General features: G+C 40.0%; 3 protein-coding genes across 3 annotated transcripts; all 3 read right to left on the bottom strand.

Annotated features, from left to right (window-relative positions):
* Positions 1-342: 342 nt before the first annotated feature.
* Positions 343-3,734, bottom strand: glcea (glucuronic acid epimerase a). Its single transcript, XM_026919611.3, has 4 exons — positions 3,562-3,734; positions 2,654-3,238; positions 2,166-2,405; positions 343-2,046 (listed from the first exon to the last, which is right to left on the bottom strand). Exons 2-4 carry the CDS (start codon positions 3,141-3,143, stop codon positions 1,022-1,024), a joined length of 1,755 nt encoding a protein of 584 aa, XP_026775412.1. The 5' UTR covers positions 3,144-3,238; positions 3,562-3,734; the 3' UTR covers positions 343-1,021.
* A 556-nt stretch (positions 3,735-4,290) lies between these two features.
* On the bottom strand, positions 4,291-19,697 carry nox5 (NADPH oxidase, EF-hand calcium binding domain 5). Its single transcript, XM_026920045.3, has 17 exons — positions 19,575-19,697; positions 19,113-19,234; positions 18,237-18,387; positions 17,794-18,004; positions 17,454-17,691; positions 17,202-17,355; positions 16,674-16,849; positions 11,726-11,908; positions 11,259-11,391; positions 10,921-11,063; positions 10,575-10,748; positions 10,424-10,468; positions 8,882-9,006; positions 8,601-8,685; positions 8,425-8,524; positions 6,938-7,104; positions 4,291-6,697 (listed from the first exon to the last, which is right to left on the bottom strand). Exons 2-17 carry the CDS (start codon positions 19,230-19,232, stop codon positions 6,566-6,568), a joined length of 2,337 nt encoding a protein of 778 aa, XP_026775846.1. The 5' UTR covers positions 19,233-19,234; positions 19,575-19,697; the 3' UTR covers positions 4,291-6,565.
* Positions 19,375-27,336, bottom strand: hal (histidine ammonia-lyase). Its single transcript, XM_026920048.3, has 20 exons — positions 27,021-27,336; positions 26,822-26,882; positions 26,644-26,671; positions 26,336-26,410; positions 26,056-26,128; positions 25,770-25,836; positions 25,624-25,661; positions 25,373-25,498; positions 25,049-25,188; positions 24,881-24,928; positions 24,388-24,535; positions 22,998-23,093; positions 22,839-22,897; positions 22,658-22,738; positions 22,484-22,549; positions 22,217-22,382; positions 21,873-22,007; positions 21,601-21,709; positions 21,403-21,472; positions 19,375-20,822 (listed from the first exon to the last, which is right to left on the bottom strand). The coding sequence occupies exons 1-20, from the start codon at positions 27,265-27,267 to the stop codon at positions 20,691-20,693; spliced, it is 1,965 nt and encodes a 654-aa protein (XP_026775849.1). The 5' UTR covers positions 27,268-27,336; the 3' UTR covers positions 19,375-20,690.

The raw sequence follows: 27,336 nt of genomic DNA, 5'->3' as shown, positions 1-27,336 counted from the left end.
ATTTTCTTATTGTTTTCATATCTATTCATTCATTGCTCATTACAATTGTTCATTGTTTTCTTTACATCCTGGTTATGCTCATTAAAAGGTCTTGTTTTATTCATTCAGTTCCTCACATGTGACATTATTAGCCTTCATTCATTCAACCGTCCATCCACCCATCTTCAGTAACTTCTTTATCCTGGCCAAGCTCACAGTATATCCGGAGCTATCATGGGAACAATCGTCTCAAGGTGAGAATATACCTTGGATGGGACACCCTTCCATTGAAGTATTAGTATTAATGTGTCATAGAAATGCTAATGATTAAAGTAGCTGTTGGATGACTGACAGAAATAAACATTCATGTCGAAATACATTTATTTTACCTTCAAAGCTGCTCATAATATAAAACCATAAACTCTAGCAGATCTGTACTCAGAAAGATGTGTTACATGAGCTGTAGAACAATATTCAAACTTCAATATATATGTTTATACAAATAAAGAAGTCATTTTAGATCTGTCCTTGACTGTCATTTTACCACTAAAATAGAAATAAATTATACATCGTAAGTTACACCACTTACCAATAAAATATAAATAAGACATACAATATAAGTTAAACAAATAATTTTGAAATTATTGCACAAGACCTTGGAAAAGCCCCATACCTAATGTCCTGTTCCTCGTTTCCTAGTTTTATTTTACATTACCATTTATAATATTTGCTTCTGTCACTCACAAACAATATTTTAATAAATCACAATAGGCAACATTGGATGTGCTTGTCTTAAAGTGCATGTAAATATCTGGATTGTTACCACTATTTTGGAAGTATGAAGTAACACTGCTGCTAAAAGCGTGTTTTCCAACTTCACAATGTGTGAATGTATGTTTGAGAAGAACATAGCTTAACTACTAGATAACTTTTCTCAGTTAAAATGTGTAAGTCTTTCATTTTGATCAGTATATACTGACTGAATGTACATGCTGATTCAGTCTTTAAAAGCACATCAGCAGGTTCTTTCCACTAAAAGTCTCTAGTTGTGCTTGGCCCGACCCCCTTTCAGGTAGCTTTTCCAGCGTTTTGCATAGTCTCTAAAAATGGGACTGCTGTCAATAGAGGAGAGCAGCTGCAGTTGGTTTATGTGAGTGGTGTGGTAGTCCCAGCGTGCCAGATTTGGTGCCACACCTAACGTGAAATGCCTCAGGTCATAGACAGTTCCAGAACCTGTGTCAAACAGTGGCAGCATGGCTTTCAGGGACTCTAATCCTCGGCTAAACAGTATGCCCGCCTCTCGGCCGAGTTTGTCCCCTGCTATTTCAGCCACATCGTACAGTCCGATAAGCGAGTAAATGAAGCCGTTGAGCACGAAGGAGCTGGGTGTTGTGGGGTACTCTTCATACCAGTCGTACTTGTTCATGAATAGAGCTTTCACGCCATGCTGCTCTGACATGCGCTTGAAAGGTGCAGTGGCACGCATGGCCGCGCTGAGGTACACTAGGTCATGTGTGACGAGGTACGCCCTCACCAGAGTGGACATTGCCTGTCCCTGGGCCATGGCAGAGTACCAGCCAGACTCCAGTGTCCTAAAACCTTCCCCTAACTTACGGGCCACTCTGATGGGCCACCCACCTCGCTCGTCCTGGTTGCGTAGGAGCCAATCACTAGCAGCAAAGAAGGCAGCCATGTGAGCTGTGGAGGAGATGGTGATGTTGCTGATGAAGCCTGAGCCACGAAGTACCAGCTGGACCACGCGTCGAGGAATGATCCGAGTCGCCTTCACCACTTTGGTATTAGACAAACCCACTCCCTTACGCAGGTCAGTCACCAAGTCTCGGCTCAGGGTACTCCAGGCTGCCTGGGGACCAATGCCGTAGGTGACCTCCCTGTCCTTGAAGAAAATGAGAAGGGAGCTGGTGATATAGTGAATGGTATATGGAGGTCCCTTCTCTGTTGTCTCCAGCACCACTGACACGCTACCATTTGATGTGAACTTCACGTCGAAGGACAGGACAAAATCCTTCGAGTTGTCCAGAAGCAGAGATACACCCTCTGAATTATCTACACAAAACAAAGGAGACTTAGCCAAATGTATATAAACTAAAATTATGTTATGTTATAGTCTAGCATCAAACTGTAATCCTCATTGTGTTTTGACAGTTCATCAGTAGAGCATTTACCTGGTGTGGTGAACTGGTAAATAGTGGCTGTGTGACCTGGGTCATGGACCTTGGCAATCGAGCAACCTTTGGGGACTGTCCAGGGATTGGGACTGCCCTCTCTCTCTTCCATGAACCCATAAGTCTTTATGCTAGGTGGCTTCTCTGTAAGATTCTTACTGTAATGACTTAGTCCATACTGAGCTATTTGAATTGGGTAAAAGTAGCCCTGTGGACCCCACTGTGTGGAAATGGGCACACCTAAATTAAACCAAAGAAACAGAGATAGAATGAGTACTGGGTTCAAGTTAAGGTGAGTGAAATATCATTTAGCTTTGTGGATTAACCCCTTAATGTCACTGCTTGTTATTTACATATTCTTATAGCACATATTTCAGTAACTCCTATAAAATAATTACTCCTATTACTAATCAATTGTAATGGTTCTGAAGTTTCTTATTATACTATAGTATGGGTAGTAATGTCATAGACTGCAATCTCTCACATACCTTCCACTCCGCTGATGCACTTCACGCGGTCTCTCACCTCCACGTTGTAGACTTCGAATGACATGAAGACCCCATCAGGATGATAGGGTTCTCTCTGGGCATACACGCGTGAGTAGCTGTGCGAGAACTCAAACCGCTCTGTACCATCATACTGTACCAGGCGCCCGTACACATTGAAGTATTTCTCCACCCAGCTGAAGGGAAGGTACACCTCATTGCCCTCACGGCGCCCTTTGATCGTCACATCCTCATTAATGAGGCAGTCAATCTGCTCATACTGCACTTCCCTGGCGACCTGGGGCACTTCAGGGAGCTGCCCGTGGTCCTCTTCTTCCTCCGTAGTGGGTGCAGGCTCAGGTTGGGGCCTGGTTGGTGGATGTACAGCCACATCACTGGAGCACTTGTTCCACAGCACAACTGTGATGAGAGCAAAGACTGCACAGAGGACTATCAGCGTTTTGTGGTTGACTCTTGCCACCAGGCAGCGCATCCTCACATCAGAGCCATGCACAGGTGTGGGACGAGACAGGAAGAGACATCTTACAAGATACTGAGCTGTCTCAAGGATGCCTTTAGGGTCTGGAACTGGATGTGGAAAATTCCATTAGTGATCATGTGACAATTCATATTCCAACATGTTAGAAAGGAGCAAAGATGTTGTTTACTATGTTTATTATTTAGCCTATTCTCAGAATTATAACCATGCAGGGGTCAGTGAAGCCTACAGCCTTCCCAGCATGCATGTAGCCTACAGTATACCAGGCATGATGATAAACAGGATTATTTTTGATGGACTGTTTTGAGAAAGTGACAATTAACTCTTTATTAGGGACCGTTATTTTAATAATGGGGAGGATCTGAGGCTATAAATATATATAAAAAAAACCTAGAAAAAAAGTAAGACCTACCTGCATATGTAGTTTCAAGCGCAATACATCCAAAAGCAAACCAGAAGAGAAAAATGCTACATTTATTTAAAAATCTAAAGCTATTTTTCAATAAGCCGGGGAAAACATGGGCGCAAACAAAGCCCTTTTCTCCCCCACCTGCACCACTTCTACACCGCAGAGTGACACAGCTTTCAGCCAATGAAAACACAAGAGACAATCACACCAGCCAATCAGACAGAGCGCGTGTGGGCGTGGCTTATAACAGCTTTATTATGGGGACCATAAGTATGTGAAGTAGTGCTTTATGTTACTAACGTTCTACTTATCTATTTAGAGTTTAAATTAATTTTCTTTCTAATGAGATTTTGTTTCAAAATGTTTAGATATATAAAATATGACTTATGTGCACTTACAAACTACATCACCAGATGGCACTATTGGGCTATGCTCTAATGCACAGGTTGCCAACGCTGGTCCTGGAGAACCCCCTGTCCTGCACTTTTTAGTGTTTTTCCAGTTTTAACTTATCCACTTCAACTCATGAAGAACTGTCAATTATAACCAAGTTTCCAAAAAAGTTGTGTTGTGTAAAATGTAAATTAAAAACAGAATGCAATGATTTGCAAACCATTTAAACTCTATATTTAATTCAAAGACAACATATCAAATGTTGAAACTGAGAAATGTTACTGTTTTTTGAAAAATATATGCTCATTTTGAATGTGATACCAGCAACACGTTTCAAAAAAGTTGGGACAGAGGCATGTTTACCACTGTGTTGCATCACCTCTTCTTTTAACAACACTCTGTAAGTGTTTGTAACTGAGGAGACCAGTTGCTGTAGGTTTAAAAGTGAAATGTTTTCTCATTCTTGCTTGATATAGGATTTCAGCTGCTCAACAGTTCAGGGTTCCTTTGCTGTATGTTTCTTTTCATAACGCGCCAAATGTTTTCAGTGGGTGACAGGTCTGGACTGCAGGTGGGCCAGTTTAGCACCCGGACTCTTTTACAACGGAGCCATGCTGTTGTAATGGAACATGCAGAATGTGGTTTGGCATTGTCTTGCTGAAATAAGCAAGGCCTTCCCTGAAAAAGATGGCGTCGTTTGGATGGCAGCATACAGTATGTTGCTCCAAAACGTATATATATCATTTCGCATTAATGGTGTCTTCACAGATGTGCAAGTTACCCATGCCATATGCACTAATGCACCCTCATACCATCACAGATACTGGTTTTTGAACCGCACGCTTATAACAAGCCAGGTGATCCTTCTCCTCTTTAGCCCGGAGGATGCAGCGGCCATGATTTCCAAAAAATCTTTGATTCGTTAGACAACATGACAGTTTTCCACTTCAGCTCAGTCTGTCTTAAGTGAGCTCGGGGCCAGAGAAGGCGGTGGCGTTATTGGAACTTGTTTATATCTGTTTTTTTTCTTTGCATGGTAGAGTTTTAACTTGCATTTGTGGATGCAGCGACCATCCAGGACCAGGGATTCACTGACAATGGTTTTCGGAAGTGTTCCTGAGCCCATGCAGTGATTTCCACTACAGAATGGTGTCTGTTTTTAAGGCAGTACCTCCGAAGGCCCGAAGATCACGCTCATTCAGTATTGGTTTTTGGCCTTGTCCCTTGTGTACAGAGATTTCTCCAGATTACACAACTTTTCCAGTCTTTTGTTACTCCTGTCCCAACTTTTTTGAAACAGGTTGCTGGCATCAAATTCAAAATCCACATGTATTTCTCAAAAAACAATAAAATTTCTCAGTTACAAAGTTGTCTTTGTACTATTCTCAATTAAATATAAGGTTTAAATGATTTGCAAGTCATTGAAACATTTTGCACAGCATCCCAACTTTTTGGAAACGGGGTTGTAGCTGATTAAATGAATCAGATGTGTTGGGAGCAGGAAAAACACTAAAATATGCAGGACGAGGGGTCCTCCAGGACCAGGGATTGGGAACCTGTGCTCTAATGCTAATGCAGCTCCAAGGTCCTCGGTTCCCTCCTGATCTCAGGCTACTGTGGAGATTTGCACGTTCTCCAGGTATCCTCCATGTTATCCAGTTTCCTTTCACCTCCCCAAAACATGCTGATTGATGTCTCTAAATTGCTGTTAGGTATGAATGAGTGTGTAAATATACGTGTGCATAGTGACCTCCATTCAGGGTGTATTGGGCCACACACGTGCAGTGTTCCCAGTATAGGCTCCGAGTCCAAACGCAACATGTTTCTCCTTATTTCTCACATACATCAGATGAAATGCAGACAATGGAAAAGCAAAATTACAAAATTAGACTGCTGTACTCTCTTTTTATATGATCAAATGAAAGGTTAACATTATTACAATGTCACTAATGAGTGCTTAACAGTTAGTAAAGGCTTTCAAGGCTATAAAATATTCAATATATTTTCACAGATACAATATAGTTTTACAAGTTTTGACAACTACATTCCTATACATTGTTTAACTCATTAAACAAGCAAGAATAAGAATCAAAGATATACAACATGGCAATAAGTACCATTATTACACTTCTATTTTACCTTGAATATAAGCTGAAGTACCTTTATGGTGTAAACACACACACACACACACACATACACACACGCAATATGTGCACAATGCATATACATGAAAAAGTGTCTAATCACACTGGACATTACTACAACATAAGGACTAATGTACAATCCTGATACAGCTATGACATCTACTTAATTGATTACTTCTTAAATGAATATTACTAACTCTGAGCAGAAGCAGCAAACTGCAACTTGAAAAACAATGGCATTCATTTTAAAATGTGAATCTTGCTATGGTCAGCGGAATTTGGTATTCAAAATGAGTTTGAAAGTGCAAGGGCAAATGCATTCATAAAGAGAAGAAGACAAACTTACAGTACAAAATAGGCAATGTCACATAGCTTAAGCCCAGACTATTATCCAATGGCTCTAAGTCAAAAAAAGGCAAGTATGACTGTAGAAGGGGATAACCAAGAAACATGAATAGTTATCAGGTATCTCAGAAGTTTTCCTTGTAGAAATTAAATCCGAATTTCTCACATTGAGCCTTGATAACTTTGGCAAGTGCTGGGGAGCCACAGTAGAAAACATGGACCTTGCCTTTCTTTTCCTCTGACACCTTCTGGAACACCTTATAAAACAAACCACGTCTTAGACATGTACTGGAACACAAAAGCGGATAAACCGAACAATTTTGGAATGAACAGGAAAAACAAAAGTACATTATCACACTATGATTAAATAGGTATTGTGCTTCCATAGGATTAAACTACATCCTGTGCTTCATGCGTCCTAAGTATCAGATACATTAGACCCGTGACTCATGGATATGTACAGTATTTCACACTGACGCTGACAGTTTGCTACCCACCTTGCCCCACTCAGGTCTGCCTGGCTGTGTGCGTGTCCGCAGGCCAGTGATGGAGTCTCTCTTCTCTTTCTTTGCCAACAAGTCCAATGCCATCTGCAGCCCAATAGCCTTCATGTCATTCTTACTCAAAGCTGATGTCATATACATGTGCATCTCCAAAAAGCGACCTGAACACACACACACACACACACACACACAGTAGGGTCCAAAGGTGAAATGTTTCATTTTATTTATTATGATAATATAATTTATAATACATATAATAAAATATACATAATTCCCAAACCTACATTAGTATTTACTATAAGGAAAGTAATAGTGGCATGAATGCATACTACATTATGGACACTCTCATTCATGCATTCATTAGTTTTGTTAAATTTATATAGATTTTTACACCCAAGATTATTTTGCAAAGTATATAAAAGAAAGCATTTCAATAATCAGTATACAAGAGCTAATGAAAGTGTTTTACATTGTTGTGAAGCAATACTGAAGCAATGGTGTGAAAGTGTGAAAAGGCAGATTTGGCCAAAGAAGTAATGTAAATCTCAACTGAAAGTGTAGACTCAAAAGAACCAAGATTTCTAACAACCTGTGTAGATTTGCCAGACACACCATCAATATCAGTGCAAATTTGAGATAAAACATCTAGGTTTAGCCTAAATTCACATTCATCCAGAGCTTTAGGTCAGAAACACATGCTATCAAAACCTAATGGGGAAAAACAAGTGTGTCAAAGCTCAGTTTTTCACAGCAGTTTTAAGGGCTGAGAGAACAGAAGTTGGAAGACAGACTTGTATTTATCTAATGAGCAACTGGAGTAGAGACAACAGAGTCATGAGCTTTGAGAAGGAAATTAGGAGCTGACAGGATCAAGATCTAGATTTAGTAATGAATCAGAGATACAAGTTTTCAGGAGCCAGTGGAGGTGTTTCTTGATAAAAACTTTATCCCTAAAAAGTAAGGTTGGACAATATTGTGATAACATCAATATTGTGATAAATTGTCACAATACAATTTTCTGAGATATCATAGGTAATTTTTTTTAAATGGTTTCTTTTTTTAAATACAAAAAAAACCCCTCTTTTGTAGACATTAAATAAAGTATATTGCAGGAAGTTTGTGAGCAAACCTAAATATGATGATGTAATGTATTGTAGAATTGTCTTCGAGAATCGTGATTTTATATTTAAAATCACAATTACTAAAAAATCTAGTAAAGTTTGTGAGACTGTTCAGCAGGACTGGGATTAATCGATGTAGGTGAGTATGTCCTGAATAGGCTTCTGGTTCTGGAGCTGCCACACATTATGGACAGCGTAAAGTAGTTGAGTAAAGAGAGCGAGTCCAGTTTTGGAGCATACCTGTGTTTTTTCACAAAAATAAAAAATTTATGTCAACTAAACAGGATAGGCAATATATATCCTGTTTCCTAGGCAACATTTGAGTTTGAGCAACGGTTTTTATCTCTCTCTCTCTCTCACCCTCAGGTTCTTCATCAGCCTGGTCCATCTCCAGTTTAGTCAACAAGCTCACAAACCACTCAAATGACTTCTGATCTCGGTTTATCCAAATGAAATCCACCTGTAGAAGATCAGAACTTTAATGTCATCCAGGCAGAATGGCCGCTCCATTTCACTTCCATTTCAGTTTGTGTTACCTTCCTCAGCTTCATCTCATTATCTTTGATAGTCTCACACCAGGAGTAGCTACAGTTAGGGCAGTTCTGCTTCCTCATTCGATAACTGTGGAGTAGAAGCAGTAGAAGGTAAATAAAAGAAGTCAGTTTATTTAGTGTGTTTGAAAATATATAGACTTGAAGCATTTTCTTTTCTACCAGGGTAATTTTATCCATGGAATATGCTGGTTTAGGAGATGTGTTAAAAACTTGATGCAAGACAATACTGACTAAAGGTTGAAGTCTATGTTGTAGGATCTCACCGGTACATGATGCTCTGCAAGATGGATGCAAAGGGTGTGATGCCGATGCCAGCCCCAATCAGCACTGCATGCTCTGAGGCAAAGATCTGCCTGGTCGGGGTGCCATAGGGCCCATCTACATAACACTGTGGCAATTTTTCAATCACGTTTCATTCATTATATCATGGATATAGGCCTACCAAACATAAAACCTTACATAAACACTTTAATTGAAGAGTATCTACTTTTGACCATCACATTCATAAGCATTTCATACATTTTTATATAGAAATACTGGATGATTTATGTCATTCTTATTTCAAAACCTGTGAGATGACAATAGACTGCTTTTAAGAGGTTTTTACCATTACGTGAAATAAAGAAGAAACGCAACTGCCACTATAGGTTGACTATTTAAGACTGTTATAACTGTAATATCTTGGAGGTTATTATTTTGTCTTTACTAACAGCACATTTGTAAAGTTTTGAGACATCTATGGAGTGTCCCCAGTGTTATCCATCCTTTAGGAAGGTGTACTTACTGTATCCACATCATACATTCACTGAGCAGTTTATTAGAAACACTGTACTAATACTAGGTAGGGCCTCATTTTGCGCTCAAAACAGCCTCAATTCTTTGTGCCATGGATTCCACAAGATATTGCAAACATTCCTTTGAGATGCTGGTCCATGTTGACATGATTGCGTCACACAATTCCCACAGATTTTTCAGGTGCACTTTCATGCAATGATTGATGCAATGTTTGCTTGGTATTAATGGGTCCAAAGTGTGCCTAGAAAACATTCCCCACTCCATTACACCACCTCCAGCAGCCTGGACTGTTGACACAAGGCAGGTTGGGTCCATGGATTCATGATGTTGGTGCCAAATTCTGACCCTACCATCTGTGTGCCTCAGCAGCAATCGAGTTTCATCAGACCAGGCTACATTTGTCCAGTCTTCAGCTGTCCAGTTTTGGTGAGCCTGTGCCCACTGCAGCCTCGGCTTTCTGTTCTTGGCTGACAGAAGTGGAACCCGACATAGTCTTCTGCTGTTGTAGCTCATCCGCCTTAAGGTTCGACGTCTTGTGCATTTCGGCTCACCACAATTATATAGAGTGGTTATCTAGTGTTACTGTAATCTTTCTGTCAGCTCGACCCAGTCTGGCCATTCTCCATTGATACTTTCCTAAGGCACTGTAGGTATACAGGTGTTCCTAATAAAATACTCAGTGAGTGTATATAAGCACTGAAAATTGAATGTTCTTCCAATGAAATGTTGGTGTGCCATTTGCATAGAAAAATATTATGAAGTACCATCCTAATACAACTTCACTTATTTACAAAGCCCATTAGTCAGCAAAAATGAATGATTTTAATGCCCACATATTACAATGGTAATTAAATTTGTATTTATAACACTGAATTGGATAACAAATATTTAATAAAGGACTACCAAAATGGATTATCATATTAAAAAAAATTCTTATACTTGATACTTAATACTAATAATAATATTAAAATACAGTATTAGATAAGCACCACTATGTAATCATTACTCACCTTGATGTTACAGTATCTATGATTCTCACTCAGTTTTGCAGAGATCTGTAAAGTGGTACAATTTCAATATCAGAGGCATCTAAACAACTGCTTTGTTGGATAAGTAGGTTAACAAGTGTTGGTAAATAGATTTTTGTCCAATAGAAATTACCTCTCTAGTAACTGGAGGCATGTCTCCCAATTCTACCTGCACTCCATGGTCTGGGTTTGGTCTCTGAGAACTGGACCGTACTCCGTTCTTGCGATACAGAGTTAGCTCAATGGCATTATCCTCATTAGATGCTACAGTTCCACCACAGCCCACAGATTTGAACAGCTCCTCCTGCTATTGGGATTGGTTTGCAAGAGACAGTTTATCAGTGTGTAGTATTGATGGCTGTTTCAAATAAAATGCAGACCACCAGCCAAACAGCCAATAAAACAGCACGGTGTCATCTGAATGACTTAGTTAAATATGTGATTAGATTCTGATTTTAAAAAAGAGGTTATGTGCTCACCTGGGTTCTTGCTTGGTGCCTTCGGTTCCTCAGGCTGGCTGTAAGTCGCTTGTTGCTGACGGCTTGGCTCTCAGGCTCTCTAAAATACTCAAACAGCCGATTTGTCCATTGGCCCATTGAGCGCACATGGAGCCATATGTTATCTATGAAAAATCATTACTAACTTATCAGCTGTCCATGTTTAAATATAACATATTGAGAGCAATTTTACAAAGAGTGATCTATGTGTCTAAATTATTGCTTCCTGAACACAGAAAGAAAATGGAGAATTGCTGTGAAACAGTTAACTGCTAATTTGCATTTGGCTATGAACTGCAGGTATGAGCAATTTGCTGTACCTTGTTGCTCTGGTGCACTGCTGATGGTGAATGGGTGCCACTCATACTTGGCTATGACTGGGATGTTGAGGTAGACATAGTCACCAGGTTTAAAATGGAAGAACGGTGGCCGCTTGATTACTAGATGTGTTACCTTTAATTTCCAACAAAATGAAGAAAGACAAAGGTCTTATTTCAAGGCACAAGGCACTGTATGGATAAATAATTCAATAAAGTCTACAAATGGTTCGCTGAAATGTTGGGACTATGTGTAAAAAGGTTATACGGCTCTCCAAATATAGACTTAAACACCCACATTATACACTTTATATCTTCAGAGCTAGAACTAAAGCGAAGAACCTAAACTGTCTTATAACTTACAAGCTACACTGTACTGTATGTAGAACCTGATCATTAAATAACAAATATTATTTTAAAATAACACATAAAGAACACCACACTAGATTTAGAGTTTGATTTGTTAGTACCTTAGATGGCAGCAAGTTGACCTCAACAATATACAGGGCTGCCATGCGAGACACTGCAATGCCAACTAACTTCTCCACAAGGAAAATCACACCAGGTGCCACAAACCACTTCCAGAAATTAGCGCAGTGGACTATGAGCAGTACCCAAACCCAAATATAAGACAGATGAGACCAGTAGAACACCTAAACATACACAAAAGAATGTTTGTAATGAGAAAAAATGTTGTGGTGTGTCAATAGGGCCTTTCGCACCGCTTTAGTTCCAGAACTGAATTTACAGTACTAAAGTACTGGGCGATTTCCCAGTACCGTTTAAAGGGTTGCATTCGCACCGACAGTGGGCACTAGGAAGTGACGTAAGCCGGTCGATAGCAACGCGCGGCGTTCAACAACGGAAACAAAGAAGAACAACGTAAACAACCGGAGGATGGAGGACGCTGTGATCGGAGCTGTGTTTTTGTTGTGTCTCCATACTTGCGAAATAAGTTGACACTACAGTATGTTTACACTGTGTTTTAAATCATGGCGGGTGAGGGCGTTTCCGTACGCATTTGGCCAGTTGTGCTAGTTAGACCCTGCTCCGGAGTAGGAGCTAATTTGGTTCTTGAAAAAGGCAGTCCGGTACTAAAATCGCACCTAGTTCCGGAGGTGCGAAAACGCCAAAAAATGGGTAGTTCCACAATTAGTTCAGGTACTACAAAAAGGTTCCCGCGGTGCGAAAGGCTCTATAGTTTCTTAGTCCACAAACAGGAATTTCCCTGTTTGTGTACTATTTGTGCCATGAGGTGGTAGCTCAAAATAAAGATAAAGCATCATACAGTCCATAACAGACAACACTGAAAGACTAAGGATGGGTTACATCAACAAGGGTAGCTAATCAAGGCTTTGTTCATCTAAGATTTATTTTGATTCATTGTTCCCACTGAGTCAAAGTGGTGGTGGTTTCAAATGACCCCTTGTGGTTCATAGTCAATAAACTGATTAACAAAATGGGTGATGTGACCTTGGACTGATGTTGATGTGTCTACAATTAGTTCTCTAAACACAGAAATACTAGAAGGATTCAGTAGACAGTTCACTGCTTAAGTGCCACTTTGAAATATAGTGTAGATGGGTCTGGGTCAGTGTTTCTCAATGGGGTGGGGGGCCTGCTAGGGGGGCATGGCAAGCTCTCAGGGTGGCTCGCTAATAAATTTGATGATAGAAATCTAGGCAACAGGGAACATTCTTTTAGTAAATGTTCACAGGAAGTTCCCTGTTACCTAGCATTCTATTCCCTAATAACTGCAAGCAACTAGCTTAGGCCTATATGTAGCCTACAATTCTAGTGCTATTGTGTACAGTAAGCATTCTATTACCATGGTTTTCAGATTATATGTTTGCAGAATAAGGACTTGCTCCTAGTCCACAAGTTCATAAAAGACATAAAAAGCTTAAAAAACCAAACAAAAACAAAACAAACAGAAAAGAACCCAAAAAAGTTTCATCTTTTGGGGTGTGCCATGACTGCTGTCTGTCACAGATTCTCTCTCTTTTTTTGTGGTGTCTATTCTCCCTCAAATAGATCCTAGGTTGAATTGTTAATTGATCACCTCCATACCATACAAGTATCCTGACATCAGCCTTGTGCTACTTGAGGATTTTAATAGACTTGATCTCTCTGATCTGTGCAGACGTAGATTACTGTCACAGATAGTTACTAAAGACAACACAAGAAGGGATTCATTGTAGGTATGTTTGTGATCAACATTAGAGATCTTTATAAATACTTGTCCTTTCTTCCACTGATAGGACAGAGTTAGGACACAGGAAAGGTCACAGTTCTGTCCTGTGAAACCTTAAATCTAAGCCATGTAAATATAAAGAAGTTAGTGACATGTGTTAGTGACAGGTTGTAACATGTTTAAGTTTGGTAACTGGATCATGCCTTATTCTTGGAGTTAAGTTTATGAGGCCGAAGACACTATTACCATGGATAATGCCTTTTATTTGACAGTAACTAATTCAGTGAACCCTTTTTTTACCCATACGAAACAGTGACAGTTCACCCAAATGACAAACTCATCTGATGAGTTATGACAGCAAGCCTTTTTTTTTTTTTAAAAAGACAACCTAATACACTGATAATGTTGCCTCAAATTCTGCCAATCCCATGGTGAACATAGAATTAAGGGGGGTTATAGGTGTACTTGGAGTAAGTGTGAGGACATTGGGTCAAGTTAAATATCATAATCAAATGATTGTTTAAGATCTTATGCTGCTGCCTGTCATAGCCGGGGATTCGAACCCGGGTCTCTAGAGTGAGAAACGGACGTTATACAGTTGAGCCACAGGCAGGCAGTGAAACTGCAAAGCAAATGCTGAAGTAGTGCACAAGAATCTATTTATTAAGTAAAAAATACAAGGAAATGACTCAAGGGAAAAAATGGGAAAACGAGAAGGCAATGAATAACAAAAAACGAAGAAGCGTTGGACCTCTTTTACTGATGAGGGGGTAGGCCAATCCATGACTGCACACACCTTTTTTGGGTCCATACGGATTAGACCGGGCTTGACGATGAACCCCAAGAACTGGACCCGGGTCACATGGAACTCGCATTTCTCCGGCTTGACGTACAGGTGGTTGTCCAGTAGGCATCTGAGGACTTTGCTAACATGGGTAACATGCTCATGCAGCAAGCTCAAGAAAATGAATATGTCATCCAGATAGACAAAGACGAATTTGTTAAGCATGTCCCTAAGTACGTCGTTGACCAGGGTTTGAAAAACCGCATGAGCATTAGTGAGGCCAAAAGGCATGACCAGGTACTCATAGTGCCCCGTAGGCGTGTTGAAGGCGGTCTTCCATTCGTCACCCAGCCGGATACGCACAAGGTGGTAGGCGTTACTCAAGTCCAGTTTAGTGAAAATCGAGGCCTCTTGAAGGACCTCAAAAGCGGTGGCCATGAGAGGTAGGGGATAGCGGTTGCGCACAGTGATCTTGTTGAGCCCCCTGTAATCGATACACGGCCGAAGGCCCCCGTCCTTCTTCCCGACAAAAAAGAACCCCGCCCCAGCTGGGGAAGTGGAATAATCCCAGCCGCAAGGGACTCTTCAATGTACTCGTTCATGGCTGCCCTTTCAGGAGGGGACAATGAGAAGATACGGCCTCTAGGGGGACTGGAGTCAGGGACGAGGTCAATAGCGCAGTCATAGGGGGCAATGAGGTGGCTTTCTTCTTACTAAGAAAATTCGGGACAGATCTATGGTTTCTAGAGACTCGGGAGCAGGGTCAGGGTCTCTCTGGCCCAAGCACACAGACTGGCATGATGCACCCCAACTGAGAATTGCCCCCGTGGACCATTCGACTTGCGGGTTGTGCTGGAGGAGCCAGGGGTACCCAAGGATGATGGGAATCTCGGGAGACTCGATAAGGTAAAAACAGATTTCCTCCTGGTGCTGGCCGACGGCCAGCTGAAGGGACGAGGTAAGATAAGTGATTTCGCCAGGGGCTAGCGGCCTACCATCCAATGCTGTGGCAGTGATTGGGGCAACAAGAGAGTTCTTGGGGATCTGGAGTCTCTGGGCTAAGGAAATGTCCATGAAGTTCCCAGCAGCACCGGCGTCAATTAAGGCCTGGAGTGGGTGTTGCTGGTGGCCAGGTCGTCCTTGATAGCCTCGGATAGCCCGCTCAAGAAGCAAACCATGAGGGCTTCATCATTCCAGCCACTACCAGCGGCTATGGTCCGGAACTTGATGGCATATTCAGCAGCACTGTTGTTGCCTTGCCGGAGGCTTGCTGGCTGCTCAGAGAGTGGTCGAACACTCGCTTGAATTCCTCTACAAACCTAGAGTAGCTTGCACAAAACAGGGCTTGCGCCTTCCAGACGGCCGATGCCCACGAGAGAGACTTTCCAGAAAGAAGGGTAATCACATAGGCGATCTTGGCCTGATCAGACAGGAAGGAGGAGGGCTGCAGCTCAAACAGAAGGGAACACTGGGTAAGGAACCCGTCACAAGCACTAGGGTCACCCGAGAAGCGCTGGGGTGGAGTTAACCGAGGTTCAGCCACCGGAGTGGGGGCTCGAGACTCCTGAAGGGGCACAGAGGCTGCCCTAGGTGCCGGGGCAGATGCTGCAGGAAGCCTGTCAGAGATCTGGCGAACTGCAGCCAAGAGATCCAGCAGCAACTGGGAGTGTTGGGCCATCAGGGTCTCCTGCTAAGCCAGGGCAGCCTCGTGGCGCTGTACAGAGGACTCATGCTGGGCCACGGTGGCACGGAGCTCCTGAGTGTTCAGCGTTTCTGGGTTCATTGTGGCTTGGTTATTCTGTCATGACCGGGGCTCGAACCTGGGTCTCTAGTGCACAAGAATCTTTTTGTTAAGTAAAAAATACAAGGAAATGACTCAAGGGAAAAAACGGGAAAACGAGAAGGCAATGAATAACAAAAAACGAAGACGGGCAGGAAAACCGAAAAAAAGCCAAAACTGAAATAGAGAAAAAAAGGAGCAAAAAAGACAAAAAACAAGGCAAGGGCACTAGGAAAAAACACAGAAGAAATTTAACTCGAGAGACACAACTATAACGACGACAGGGGCTTAGGAAACAACAATAACCAAGCGGGGAACAAAGGCAAAAGGGACGGCTTAAATACACCAAACAGGAACAAGACACAGGTGAAAGCAATGAATCCAATTACAACAAAGAACTAAGGCTCAGTGACATCTAGTGGGGGAGTACAAATACTTCATAGATAAGCTTCATAGATAAAGTGGATTCACAGATAAAACTATTAATTCCAGGTTAAATTTAATTCTTTGTTGATGCAACCCAACTTATTTCCAGTGCAATTTTCACAAGCAAATGCCAAGGCATATTTGGGATGTATTTATCATTTAATGTCAATGTTATAGCCAAACTCTTCTTTATATTCTTGGTCATTGGTGGAAATCCCAATAAGGGCCACTTACCTCAAAATGACCACTGCGTCTGACAAATGTGCTGGAACAAACCACCATGAGACAGATGAGGACCTGCAACACAACCCCAGTGATAGAGGCAGTGCCCTGAACCCATCCGATACCCGGGCGTGTGGTGAGCAGGTATTCCCACACCTTATATTCTCTATTAGTTTGTGATAGCGAAACTGGGGAAAGGTAATAAGAAATTACATACAGCCTACTGGATAAAAAAAATAGTAAGTATGGAATTTACTTTCACACAGATGATGGTATTACACAGTGTTCAATGCCAAATGGGAGATGATACTGAATATAAAGTGCACATTAATTTTTTACAGAAGTTTCTTTAGAGATTACAGCATCAATTCTAATTAAGTCAACCTTAGTCTTATTTCTTCTCAGTTCTAAACATAAAGGACACATATTTATAAAAAGGGCTGGTTATTATGTAGTGAAGGATAAATAAAGGTGTAAATCTGTTCCTAGATCTACACAACATTAATAGGCTATGAAAGAAACTCAATAAAATGAAGTTACCAAAGTTCATGACATGTGCCATTGTGTGCACCAGAGTGAAGATGAGGATGGCATAACCCACTATCTGATGCAGAAGGATGTTCTGGTCCAATGGTAAGACTTTCACAACCCAGGTGGCACGCAGCCACGTGAGACAACGCCGTAGCATCAGCAACTGCAGGCAACATCAATCTAGCTGTAACATACCTTCTAATTTAGTGATGACTAAGCTGGACTTTATTTAAAACAGCCTCCTGAATGTGTGAGGCTCACCATAATAAAAGTGCAGTTGAGGTTAAGGCATATTCCGCACCCTTTCGCCAACATGTACCAGGGTCCACCGGCAGCATGCTGCAGCATAGCTATGATGAAGAGGAGAATGTTGAGGAAGGCGTACAGGCAGAGGAAGAACAGCTTTCGGCTGTTGTTGTGCCAGTACGCTCTGGTCAAATAGCGAGGCGTCTTCCTCTTCTTCTGGTCCATATCAGGAGGTTTTAACCAGTTGGCAGCACTATGGCAATCCAGACAACATGACCAACACAAACAATACTATGGTTAGAAAAATAATTTCCAAAAAAAAGGGTTAACCTATTTCTCAAATCTTAGCTATTACCTGATGGTGAGGTTCTCCATGACCTCAGGGAAGTTCTCGAGCTCTGCCTTTAGCTCTTCAAATGTAATGGAGCCACTGTTATCTTTATCAGCTGACTCAAACAGTGCCAGTGTCAGGTCATCCAGTTTCTCCTCTGGCAGGGAGATGGCGCTTTCCTTTAGGCAGGATTTCAGCACTGTTCGCAACTCATCAGGGTCTATAGAGCCACTTCCTGTAAATTCAGGGGTTTATGGGTTTTTTTAATGCAATATACTGCAGAGACAGATGCACAAGTACTGTATGTATATATGGATAGACACAAAGGTGGATTGCAACTGGTTAGAGTGTGGACAGACGAATGGAAAAAAAATGAAAGTTTAAAATGGTAATTACAAAACATATGAATTTCTCAACCCCCACCAACATATACAGTATACAGTATATTGTACTGTACTGTAACTGACCGTCCACATCGTAGACTTGGAAGAGAAAGCGCAGCTTGTCAGACTCGCTGCCGTGAATGAGGAGGTTCAGAGCCTTCAGCAGCTCATCGAGGCTAATAGAGCCACTGCCATCCGAATCAAATAGTGCAAAGAACCTCTCTGCAAAAAATGACTGCCAAAGCAGTAGCCAAGAAAAAACAGTTAGTATTGTTTAATTTCAAATTACTCTATGATTGCTGGTTCAGTTCTGAGTCAGTGAAGGCAATTTACATGTTGATTCAAATAATGACAGCAATCTATATATATGAATGTGTGTGTGTGTGTATATATATATATATATATATATATATATATATATATATATATATATGTATATATGTGTGTGTATATATATATATATATATATATATATATATACATATATATATATATATATATATATATATATATATATATACACACCCCCAACCAGCAGTTGCATTGCATTAAAACCACCTGCCTAGTATTGTGTAGGTCCCCCTTGTGCCGCAGAGTCTAACAGAGACTATAGACTATAATCTATTTAGATTTCTTGGGAGAACATCAGAAAATTTTTTATTGTAATAAGTTAAAATGTAATGTTTCAGGGGTTTGAAAAGCATTAAGAAAATGTATCTTGCCTTTAACTATAACTATAACATCATGCCTACACACATATATAAATCCTCCACAAGCAAATATCATCAGCTGGGCATAGCTTTTAACATAGATTTAGCAGGCAAAGTGACACTAAACTCTATACATTTTCCCCTGTATTCAGTTCAATTTAATCCAGTTCACTTCAAAAGTAGTTTTATTGGCATGAATATATTGACCATTCACATAAGTAATATTGGCACACAGATCATCAGCTCTCACCTCTTTCACTTTAAGGGCTGTTTTAAACTCATCCAAGTCTATCTCCTTGTCTTCTCCTGCGATAGTCTCAAACTGCTTGGTGACCCATTCAAGCCAACGCGTATCCTCGTCCACACTCATTCCTGTGAAGTGAACAGGATTTTACTTTAACCATTAACACAAATGATAAAACACAATGCCTTGGGATTCAGTTATATAGTGAATATCTTGAATACCTGCAAGGAAGGAAAGCAAAAAGGGTGGAGAGTGTGACACAAAACTCTTTATTGTTCATTAAGCCATTTTATTGGTGTTGATGCAAGATGAATACACAACTATGAACAGAGTGGATTCAAGGCATTTCATTACAATAGATAGATAGCAAATTTGACATGTTAAACAATTACAGTGGACATTTGAGACGAATGTAAAAAAAACAAAACAAAACAAAAAAACTATAGAATGGTTCTGTTGGAAACTTACTTGATTGAGTATTTGAGTATTTTCCAATATCCTTATGAAGTAGTGTTTTTCTCAGCAAGGCAAACAACAGACTCAAACCGTTATTTTCTTAAAACAATCCTCCGTTTCTTGTGTCCTGTTCTTTGGAGAGAAATTGACATAAGGAAGGAGGGGCTGTTGTGCTGATCAGCATCCCTAAGACGAACAGAGCAGCTGCGTCTGACATGCCGTCTCTGCTGTGTGTATCATTATAGCAGACTCCCTTTCTTTTACACTACACACAACATCACTGGTAATTATAGGAGCCATAAACACCAACTAAATGGACGTCCTTTCAAATTTTACATGAATTTCTAGGATGCATGTAATTAAAAAATGTAACTTAAATTCAGATTAGATTTAAAAAAAAAAAACATGTAATGTCCAGACATTCATAAATTAGTAAGGTAATTTTATGAACACTCCCTGATAGGTGTTAATAATGAGGGAGTGGTAATAAAACAGCAATCAGTAGAAGATGACAAGAAGAGAAGCAGATGTGGGGATGAGGCTGCAGCAAATTCAGCCAGAAAAAACAGGAAACTGATGTCAGATGAGCCAGATGTTTTAGAGACCAAACACAGTGCTGTACTCCAAAAAGAAAAAAAATTAAAAACTTCTCATATCTGTTTCTCTTGCTGTAACATAGAGAATTGAAATCTATATTTGTAGCATTACTACACACCCTGAACTTTTTCTCTGTTCCTTTGAACCTACTTCTGCATGATGATCTAACATTTCTTCCAAATGGTTTTGCATTTCAGTGTATATGTATGTATGTATATAATTTTTTTTAAATAATACTTTTTATTAATTTTTTTCTGTTTTCAGAACTTGACAACTTCACTGTGTTTTTTTTTCATAAGCTAAAACATTAGCGGTGGTGATAAGCAAATTATTTCATTCATGGACACAATGGTTGTGGAACGAGTGTATTGTTTACAGTTACAGGAGAAAAAATTTTACATTTGAGACCTAGTACCTAGTACAATCAGTTGTATGCAGCACATTGGTACATATGCTAATAAAGACCTTTATCAGCATTGTGTAAATAAGGATGGTTAATATCAAATATCTTCTCAGCGTGCAGCGTCTCTGTCACTCCAGTCGGACTCGTTTCTGCGGAGATGGTGGTGACTCCAGAGAAAATGCAGTCGGGGAGGATGGACGTGATTCGGGGAAGTGCTCTGTACAGTACTTCTCGATGTATGGCTTAGCAACGTTCCACACCTGGACCAAGAAAATGACAAAACCAACAAATGTCAGAACACAAATGTTTTTCTAATATGAAACAAATTTCTGCACTGCAAAAATATCAGGTGTAAAAAAGCAAGTGAAAGTATCTCAAATATAGTAAATGTACGTATTGTTTCCTATTATAAGATTAGTAAACCTATTTCTAGATATTTTTTATCATTTCAAGCTTGAAATAGTCTCATATAGCAAAGATAATTTTGTTTATTTTAAGTTTAAGAAGCAAAATTCTGCCAATAGAATAAGAAAATTTCTCAAGTCTTATAATAGGAACTACTACAGAAATATTACTATATTCAAGGTATTTTCACTTGCTAAGGTGTCATTTTTTGCAGTGTGAGACCTGCTATTTTCATTAGAGTGAATGGTTATAAATATCAATAGCATCCAGGATCCATGTAAAAGAGTTATTTCAGTGTGTTATATTGTGGTAAATCATGTTAACCTAGCTTATACACATGCTTTTGTTGTACATAGAAAAAGATCCTAAGTTATAGTCCTATAAAAGAAAAATAAAGAACAATGAGACTCAGTAACAGCATAGAATGAGATTTACCTTCTGTTCTATGAGAAGACGATGGGCAGTCTCAATGTCTGCAGCCATAAACCTGTCTTTTATCCAGGGCCTGTGCATAAGAAAAAGAGTAAAAGAGACAGAGATGGAGAGAGAAGATGGAAAATGAGTAAAATTACATAATGACCTACTTTGTTATTTCTAAGGGTGGTGTGTTTTAGATAGTGCAGCTTAACTTACTTGACCACAGACCGAACAAGGTCATACACCTTCTCCAAAGGCGTTGTGGTATGGAGTGGGCGGAGAAACTCAATACCCTGACAAGCCGCTAGCATTTCAATAGCCAGCACTGAGGAAACACACCCAGCACAGGAGTAGTCAGAAACATACACTCTTAAACTTAACATCTCTGCTGAAAAATCCACTTTGGACCAGCAAAACACATGGTTAAGCTGGTAGACCATCTTGTGCCTATGCCTTTGTATATAAGAAGTCTCCATTTCTGTTTATACCTTGCTCCACATGTTCGATCACTCTTAGAGCCTTCCTGGCAGCCCATCCTCCCATGGACACATGATCTTCAGTGGCCGCACTGGTGGATAGTGAGTCCACTGAGGACGGGTGGCACAGCACCTTATTTTCAGAAACTGCAAGGAAAGAAGGGCCTTCAGCATGTAATCATGTGATAGTAATAACAAACTTTTGCTGACTGCTCAAACACCTTGTCTGGCTTGATCATTTGATTCCTTGATTGAGCCTAACTGAACACTGTTATATAGTAGAGAAGTCATCTGTTTGATTGATCGGGCTCATGGTGTGACATGTATATGTGTGAGGAGGGGTGTGGATGACTGACCGAGAGCTGCTGCAGTGCAGTGTGCAATCATAAAGCCTGAGTTCAGCCCCCCTTCATTAACCAGGAAAGCAGGTAGCTCACTGAGAGATGGGTTGCACAGACGCTCGATACGCCTCTCGCTGATGGACGCCAATTCATGAACTCCTATGGACAAATAATCGAGTGCCTAGAAGAAAGGAACATGGGACAGAGAGAGACAAAACAGCTATTTACTGATTTTGCATATTCACAGACCTTAAACATGTAATATATAGGAATATAGTATACCTTTGCTGGATATTCTCCATGGAAGTTTCCACCTGAAATGGTCTCTCCCCTTTCTGCAAAGACCATCTAGTTTATTGGTCAGGGTTAAACAGTTGCCAGTTTTAGAGGTGAAGTTAAAAAAAGTTAATAGTGCAGATCACTGTGATTTGAAAATCTTATATGCGGAAAGGATACAGGATTATCTGTAGCACTGTTAATTTCTGTATTTATGATATTTCTCACAAAAGCAATCGTATCATTGACGATGCCATGGACCTGCAAAAATAAGGATGGTATTGATCAGGCTGAGAGAACACCACATAAATGATCACAGAGGTTTCAAACAATCTCTTCACCCAAAAGGGTTGGAGCTTACCTGGGGACAGCAACGCATGGTGTAGGCATCCTGGACACGGTCGCAAAACCTATGGCTTTCTATAAATGTAAATATGAAATATAGTTAGCTAGCAATGACCAGTTTATGCTAGCTTTATACAGTTTTTGTTAGGTTTCACAGCTTTTGCAGTGTTTTCACCTGCAATCTCAGAAGGGTGATGATCAGAGTCCAGAAGAGCACGGAAACGCAAGGCCACCTCTTTCTGTCCTGGGTGGGGGCGCAGCTCATGGATGTCTGCAAGAGGTTTGGTGTGTATGCGTATGGAGTTTTGTTGTAACAGGTGCTGAAACAGGTCATATTTTAAGGAGAAGTTTCACTGAATTTCTCCATTTATCCATCACTAATATGCAAAGAGCTCTCTATTCCTACTGTGACCTGGTGAGACACGAACTGTTTTTTAACTGAGAAAGTCTAAGAACAGCTGGTGAAGCAAAACAATGAAGTAATGATTCCCATGGAGCATGACATCCAGAATTATTGGCACCCTTCATAAAATTGACCAATAATATAAATTATATAAAAGAAATAATAAAATAAATATAAAAAATTAATATTACACAAAATAATTAAATAAGAAAAATTGTTCTCATTAGAACTAATTAAAATAATAGTTTTTAAAAATAATATTTTATACTGTGTGTGCCAAATTATTGGGATATAAAGAATATTTTAAAGGAATGCAAACGAATTTTTGTTTGCTGTCAGTTCTTAGGAATGTTGCTGTTGTTGTTGTTGTTGTTTTTGACTATTTCCTGTGCCCTAGGTTATAAATAGGTTTTCCACATGTACAAGCCCTTTGTCATTCATCGTCAGATTTCTACTAAGTACCAAGACATTTTAGCACAAATCCTGATTGCCTCTGTCAGGAGATTAAATCTTGGCTATAGATATACCCCAAACATCCATTAAAATCAAAGCACGTAAATGGATAACAGAACACAGATATTACTACTTTTAAATGACCTTCTCAGTCACCGGATTTGAACCTGTGGTCTGAACCTGATGAGGAAAGTCCATATGTGTGATTCTAAGAATAAAAAAGGTCTGTAAGTGTTTAAATATAACTATATCAATTGCCTGTGCAAATTGAGTCCATATATGACTTATGCATTTTATATATATACATATATTTTCCATGAAGGGTGCCAATAATTTTATAGGCACTGTATATCTGAGTAAGCATATTGCAGTTCTGTCAATCTGTTTTCTCTTAGCATATAGGTAGCAGGCAGCTCTGTGCTTCTGAAGGACAGACACTGGAGATAGATTTAACTCAGGTATGTGATTCTACACTCTTACACCTCTATACACCTCAATCAAAAGAGACGATATAACTCATAAGTTATATACACATGAGGAAAATGGTACTACTTGGTCAGAAAGGCTGAAGGAAAAATTTGGGCATCACAGTGAAGCTTTTTTTGTTAAATAATTTATGAATAACATTTTCTTGGACTGGTTACATTTCCTAAATATTCTAATGTTCTAATATATTTTATATGAAGGAGAATGGAAAGTATTTTCTCACCACTGTCAAATGCTTTCGTGGTCCCCTTTAGGACTTCTAGAGTGAGTGCAGCAATGATATCGGCCTGTCTGGCGATGGACTCTGCTCTCTCTACAGCCTCTGCTCCCATTGAGGTGATCATCTGAGTCCCATTAATCAGAGCCAAACCCTGCATATCAGGACAAGTAGAATGTTAAAGCAATCATATCATCCTTCCTTAACACAACCCCTTTTAAATTACAGTAACACCTTCTTTCCAGCTTTGTTAATATTGATTGCAAAAATGCATAACCTGTTTCTAGCATCTACAACAATGTTAAGCAGTATTTTTCTGGATTGTATTTTTTTCTGTTTCAGCCTTCCTATAGTTAGCCTTTTCTATAATCCCAGGGTGTTACAAAACCAAGCTTCAGAAGGGTCAAGGGCGCATTTTCTAGCTGAGGCCATCACCACTATGTCAACACAAAGACAGATAAACATGGTTAAAGCCTGACGGGAATGATTAGAGTAATACCTCTTTTGGTTTCAGTGATATAGGCTTTAGTCCGTGTGCTTCCAGAACCTGTGTGCAATGCAAAGGTCAGACTTAAAAGATTTGCTGTGAAAAGCAAATATATTTCTTAATGCTTTTATCATTAAGGTTTGTAAACACATGGACACTGTTGGAGAACTAGGATCGTACATATTTTGCATCGGCCCACCCACTCTTAGGTGACCACATTTTCCCTTCTCCCATCAGCCCCAGAGCTAAGTGTGAGAGAGGAGCGAGGTCTCCACTGGCACCCACTGTTCCCTTCTCAGGAACGAAAGACAAACAGGACGCTGAGGAGACAAGAGGAAATAGCATGGTATTTAAAAGGCTTTTTGAGTCCCAAAGGATAGTAAAAGATACACATAACAAAGAGACCTCTAACAGGTCTCTGTGTGTCTTGTGTTTCTTGGCAGAAAGAACAAATCTGTATCAATGAATGCTTGCCAAGTGTAACTACTAAAAGCTTTTATGTACCGTTGAAAGCCTGTATCATACTGTGCAGGGTTTCCAGAGAGATCCCGCTGTGTCCTTTAGCCAGGACATTTATTCTGAGGGCCAGCAACATGCGGGTCCTCTCAGGGCTCAGAGGGCTGCCCACACCTACACACACACACACACACACACACACACACACAAGAAATACAGCAATACAATTCAGATCAGTTAGTGGAAAATTTAGTTAATGGTAAATAGCAAGATACTGAAAATCTTAGCTATCGTCTCACCTGCTGAGTGTGAGCGAATAAGATTCTCCTGTAGTTCCCTATAAAAGAGAAATATCATAAACATGCTTAAGCAGTTTTCATGCACGTAAATCTGTTGGGCTAAATTTTACACCCATTTACTCAAACTATCAAAAGTGTGATTGTACTTGAGTTTGCTGATGGGGATGACGGTCCGAGCGAACTTCCCAAATCCAGTGGTGATCCCATACACAACTGGACAGTACAGCAAACAATTGGATATAAGTATAGTCTTATTTCATCCACTATAGGTACCAAATTTTAAAATGTTTAGGGACTTTACAATGTCAAAGCAGCACAATCCTTTTCTAATATGAATGCTATAATATAGGGAATGTAGTTCAGTTCAGTTCAGAACACAGTCTTTTACACACTAACAGATAAAATGACATCTATAAAATGTAACCTGCTTACCTTTTTTTTCTTTCACTATGGTGTCTAGAAGTTCTCTGGACTGCTCTACTTTTCTCTCAGCCTCAGGGGTCAACTGGTTATAATAACAACCAACCTTTATCACTAAGTGTGCTTTGTTTCAGTGTGGAAGCTTTTAAAAGTGAGTTGGTAGTGTAATGGGTTTTAGTAGAGTGTTGCAAAAAATACTGCAATAATTAATATTAGAATATTAAAGTGATTCCAAATGACATATTGATGTGAATGACATATCAATTATGTAATATTTGCAACAGGTCTATACCTTAATCTTGTAATGGCCTCTTCCTAGGTTGACTAGATCAGTGGAATTCAGACTGTTGCCATCTAGGAAAAGGTACTATACACAGATCAACACATCACTCAGGAGATTTTATAATAATGCCATCTCTTTTTGATCAGTCAAACTCACTTTAAAGGTGCTTGGAATATCCCATCAGCGTTCATAATGATAAGCTGATCTAAAATTTCATTGTTTGAAGATGTCATATTCATGATGTTTTTTTTCCCCTAATGGATAATTCAGAGATTACAACCTTTTTGTCAGTTCTGTTAGGAATGAAACATTCTCACCTCCTCTGGTTCTCTGTAGGCTCTTGTTCTGGTTATGCTTGTTAAGGAGGGCAAGTGTTCAAATAGTGCATTTCTAAATAAACCTAACAGACACATGAATTACAGTTTGCAGTGATCACACTCTGAATACTTGATCTGAGGTGTTATATTTTGATAAAATGATGTTTTATAAGGATACAGATATGACATTCCAGGTTGGCTAGGAATAAAGTCAGAAGACATGGTGTCTCCTTTTATCTCTAGACAAATCAAAATATGACAAGGACACATCACTGAACATTCATCATCGAAAACAAAATCAGTTATTAGGTTTTATTACAGCAAGCTCAAGAGAAGTGTAAATGCAATAAAAGAAAGTAGAATGTGCTGAACATTACCAAGCTCAACAAAGTCATTGTCTTCCAAGACGTCCTCTATCGTATCATCAGCATCCAACAGTCCTTGCCCCTGACACCTCCTGGCCACAAAGCACACATCTTTGACATGAGTGAACCCTCCATTATCAGGCTTGTTCTTGACATAGCGCTTGAGAGCCTCCACTCCTAACCACTGTATACTGCAGGACGTATCCTTACAGGGCACAGTCAGCCACTCATCGCGTACATGTACAGTAAAACGAGGCATTGTGCTACTTTTGTCTAACAGGTTAGATGTCCACTCAGGTTTTGAACTGACGGAAGATAAGTGAGGGAC

This window comes from Pangasianodon hypophthalmus, chromosome 9, assembly GCF_027358585.1.
Source record: "Pangasianodon hypophthalmus isolate fPanHyp1 chromosome 9, fPanHyp1.pri, whole genome shotgun sequence".
NCBI lineage: Eukaryota > Metazoa > Chordata > Actinopteri > Siluriformes > Pangasiidae > Pangasianodon > Pangasianodon hypophthalmus.
This window is presented reverse-complemented; position numbering and strand designations above follow the sequence as displayed.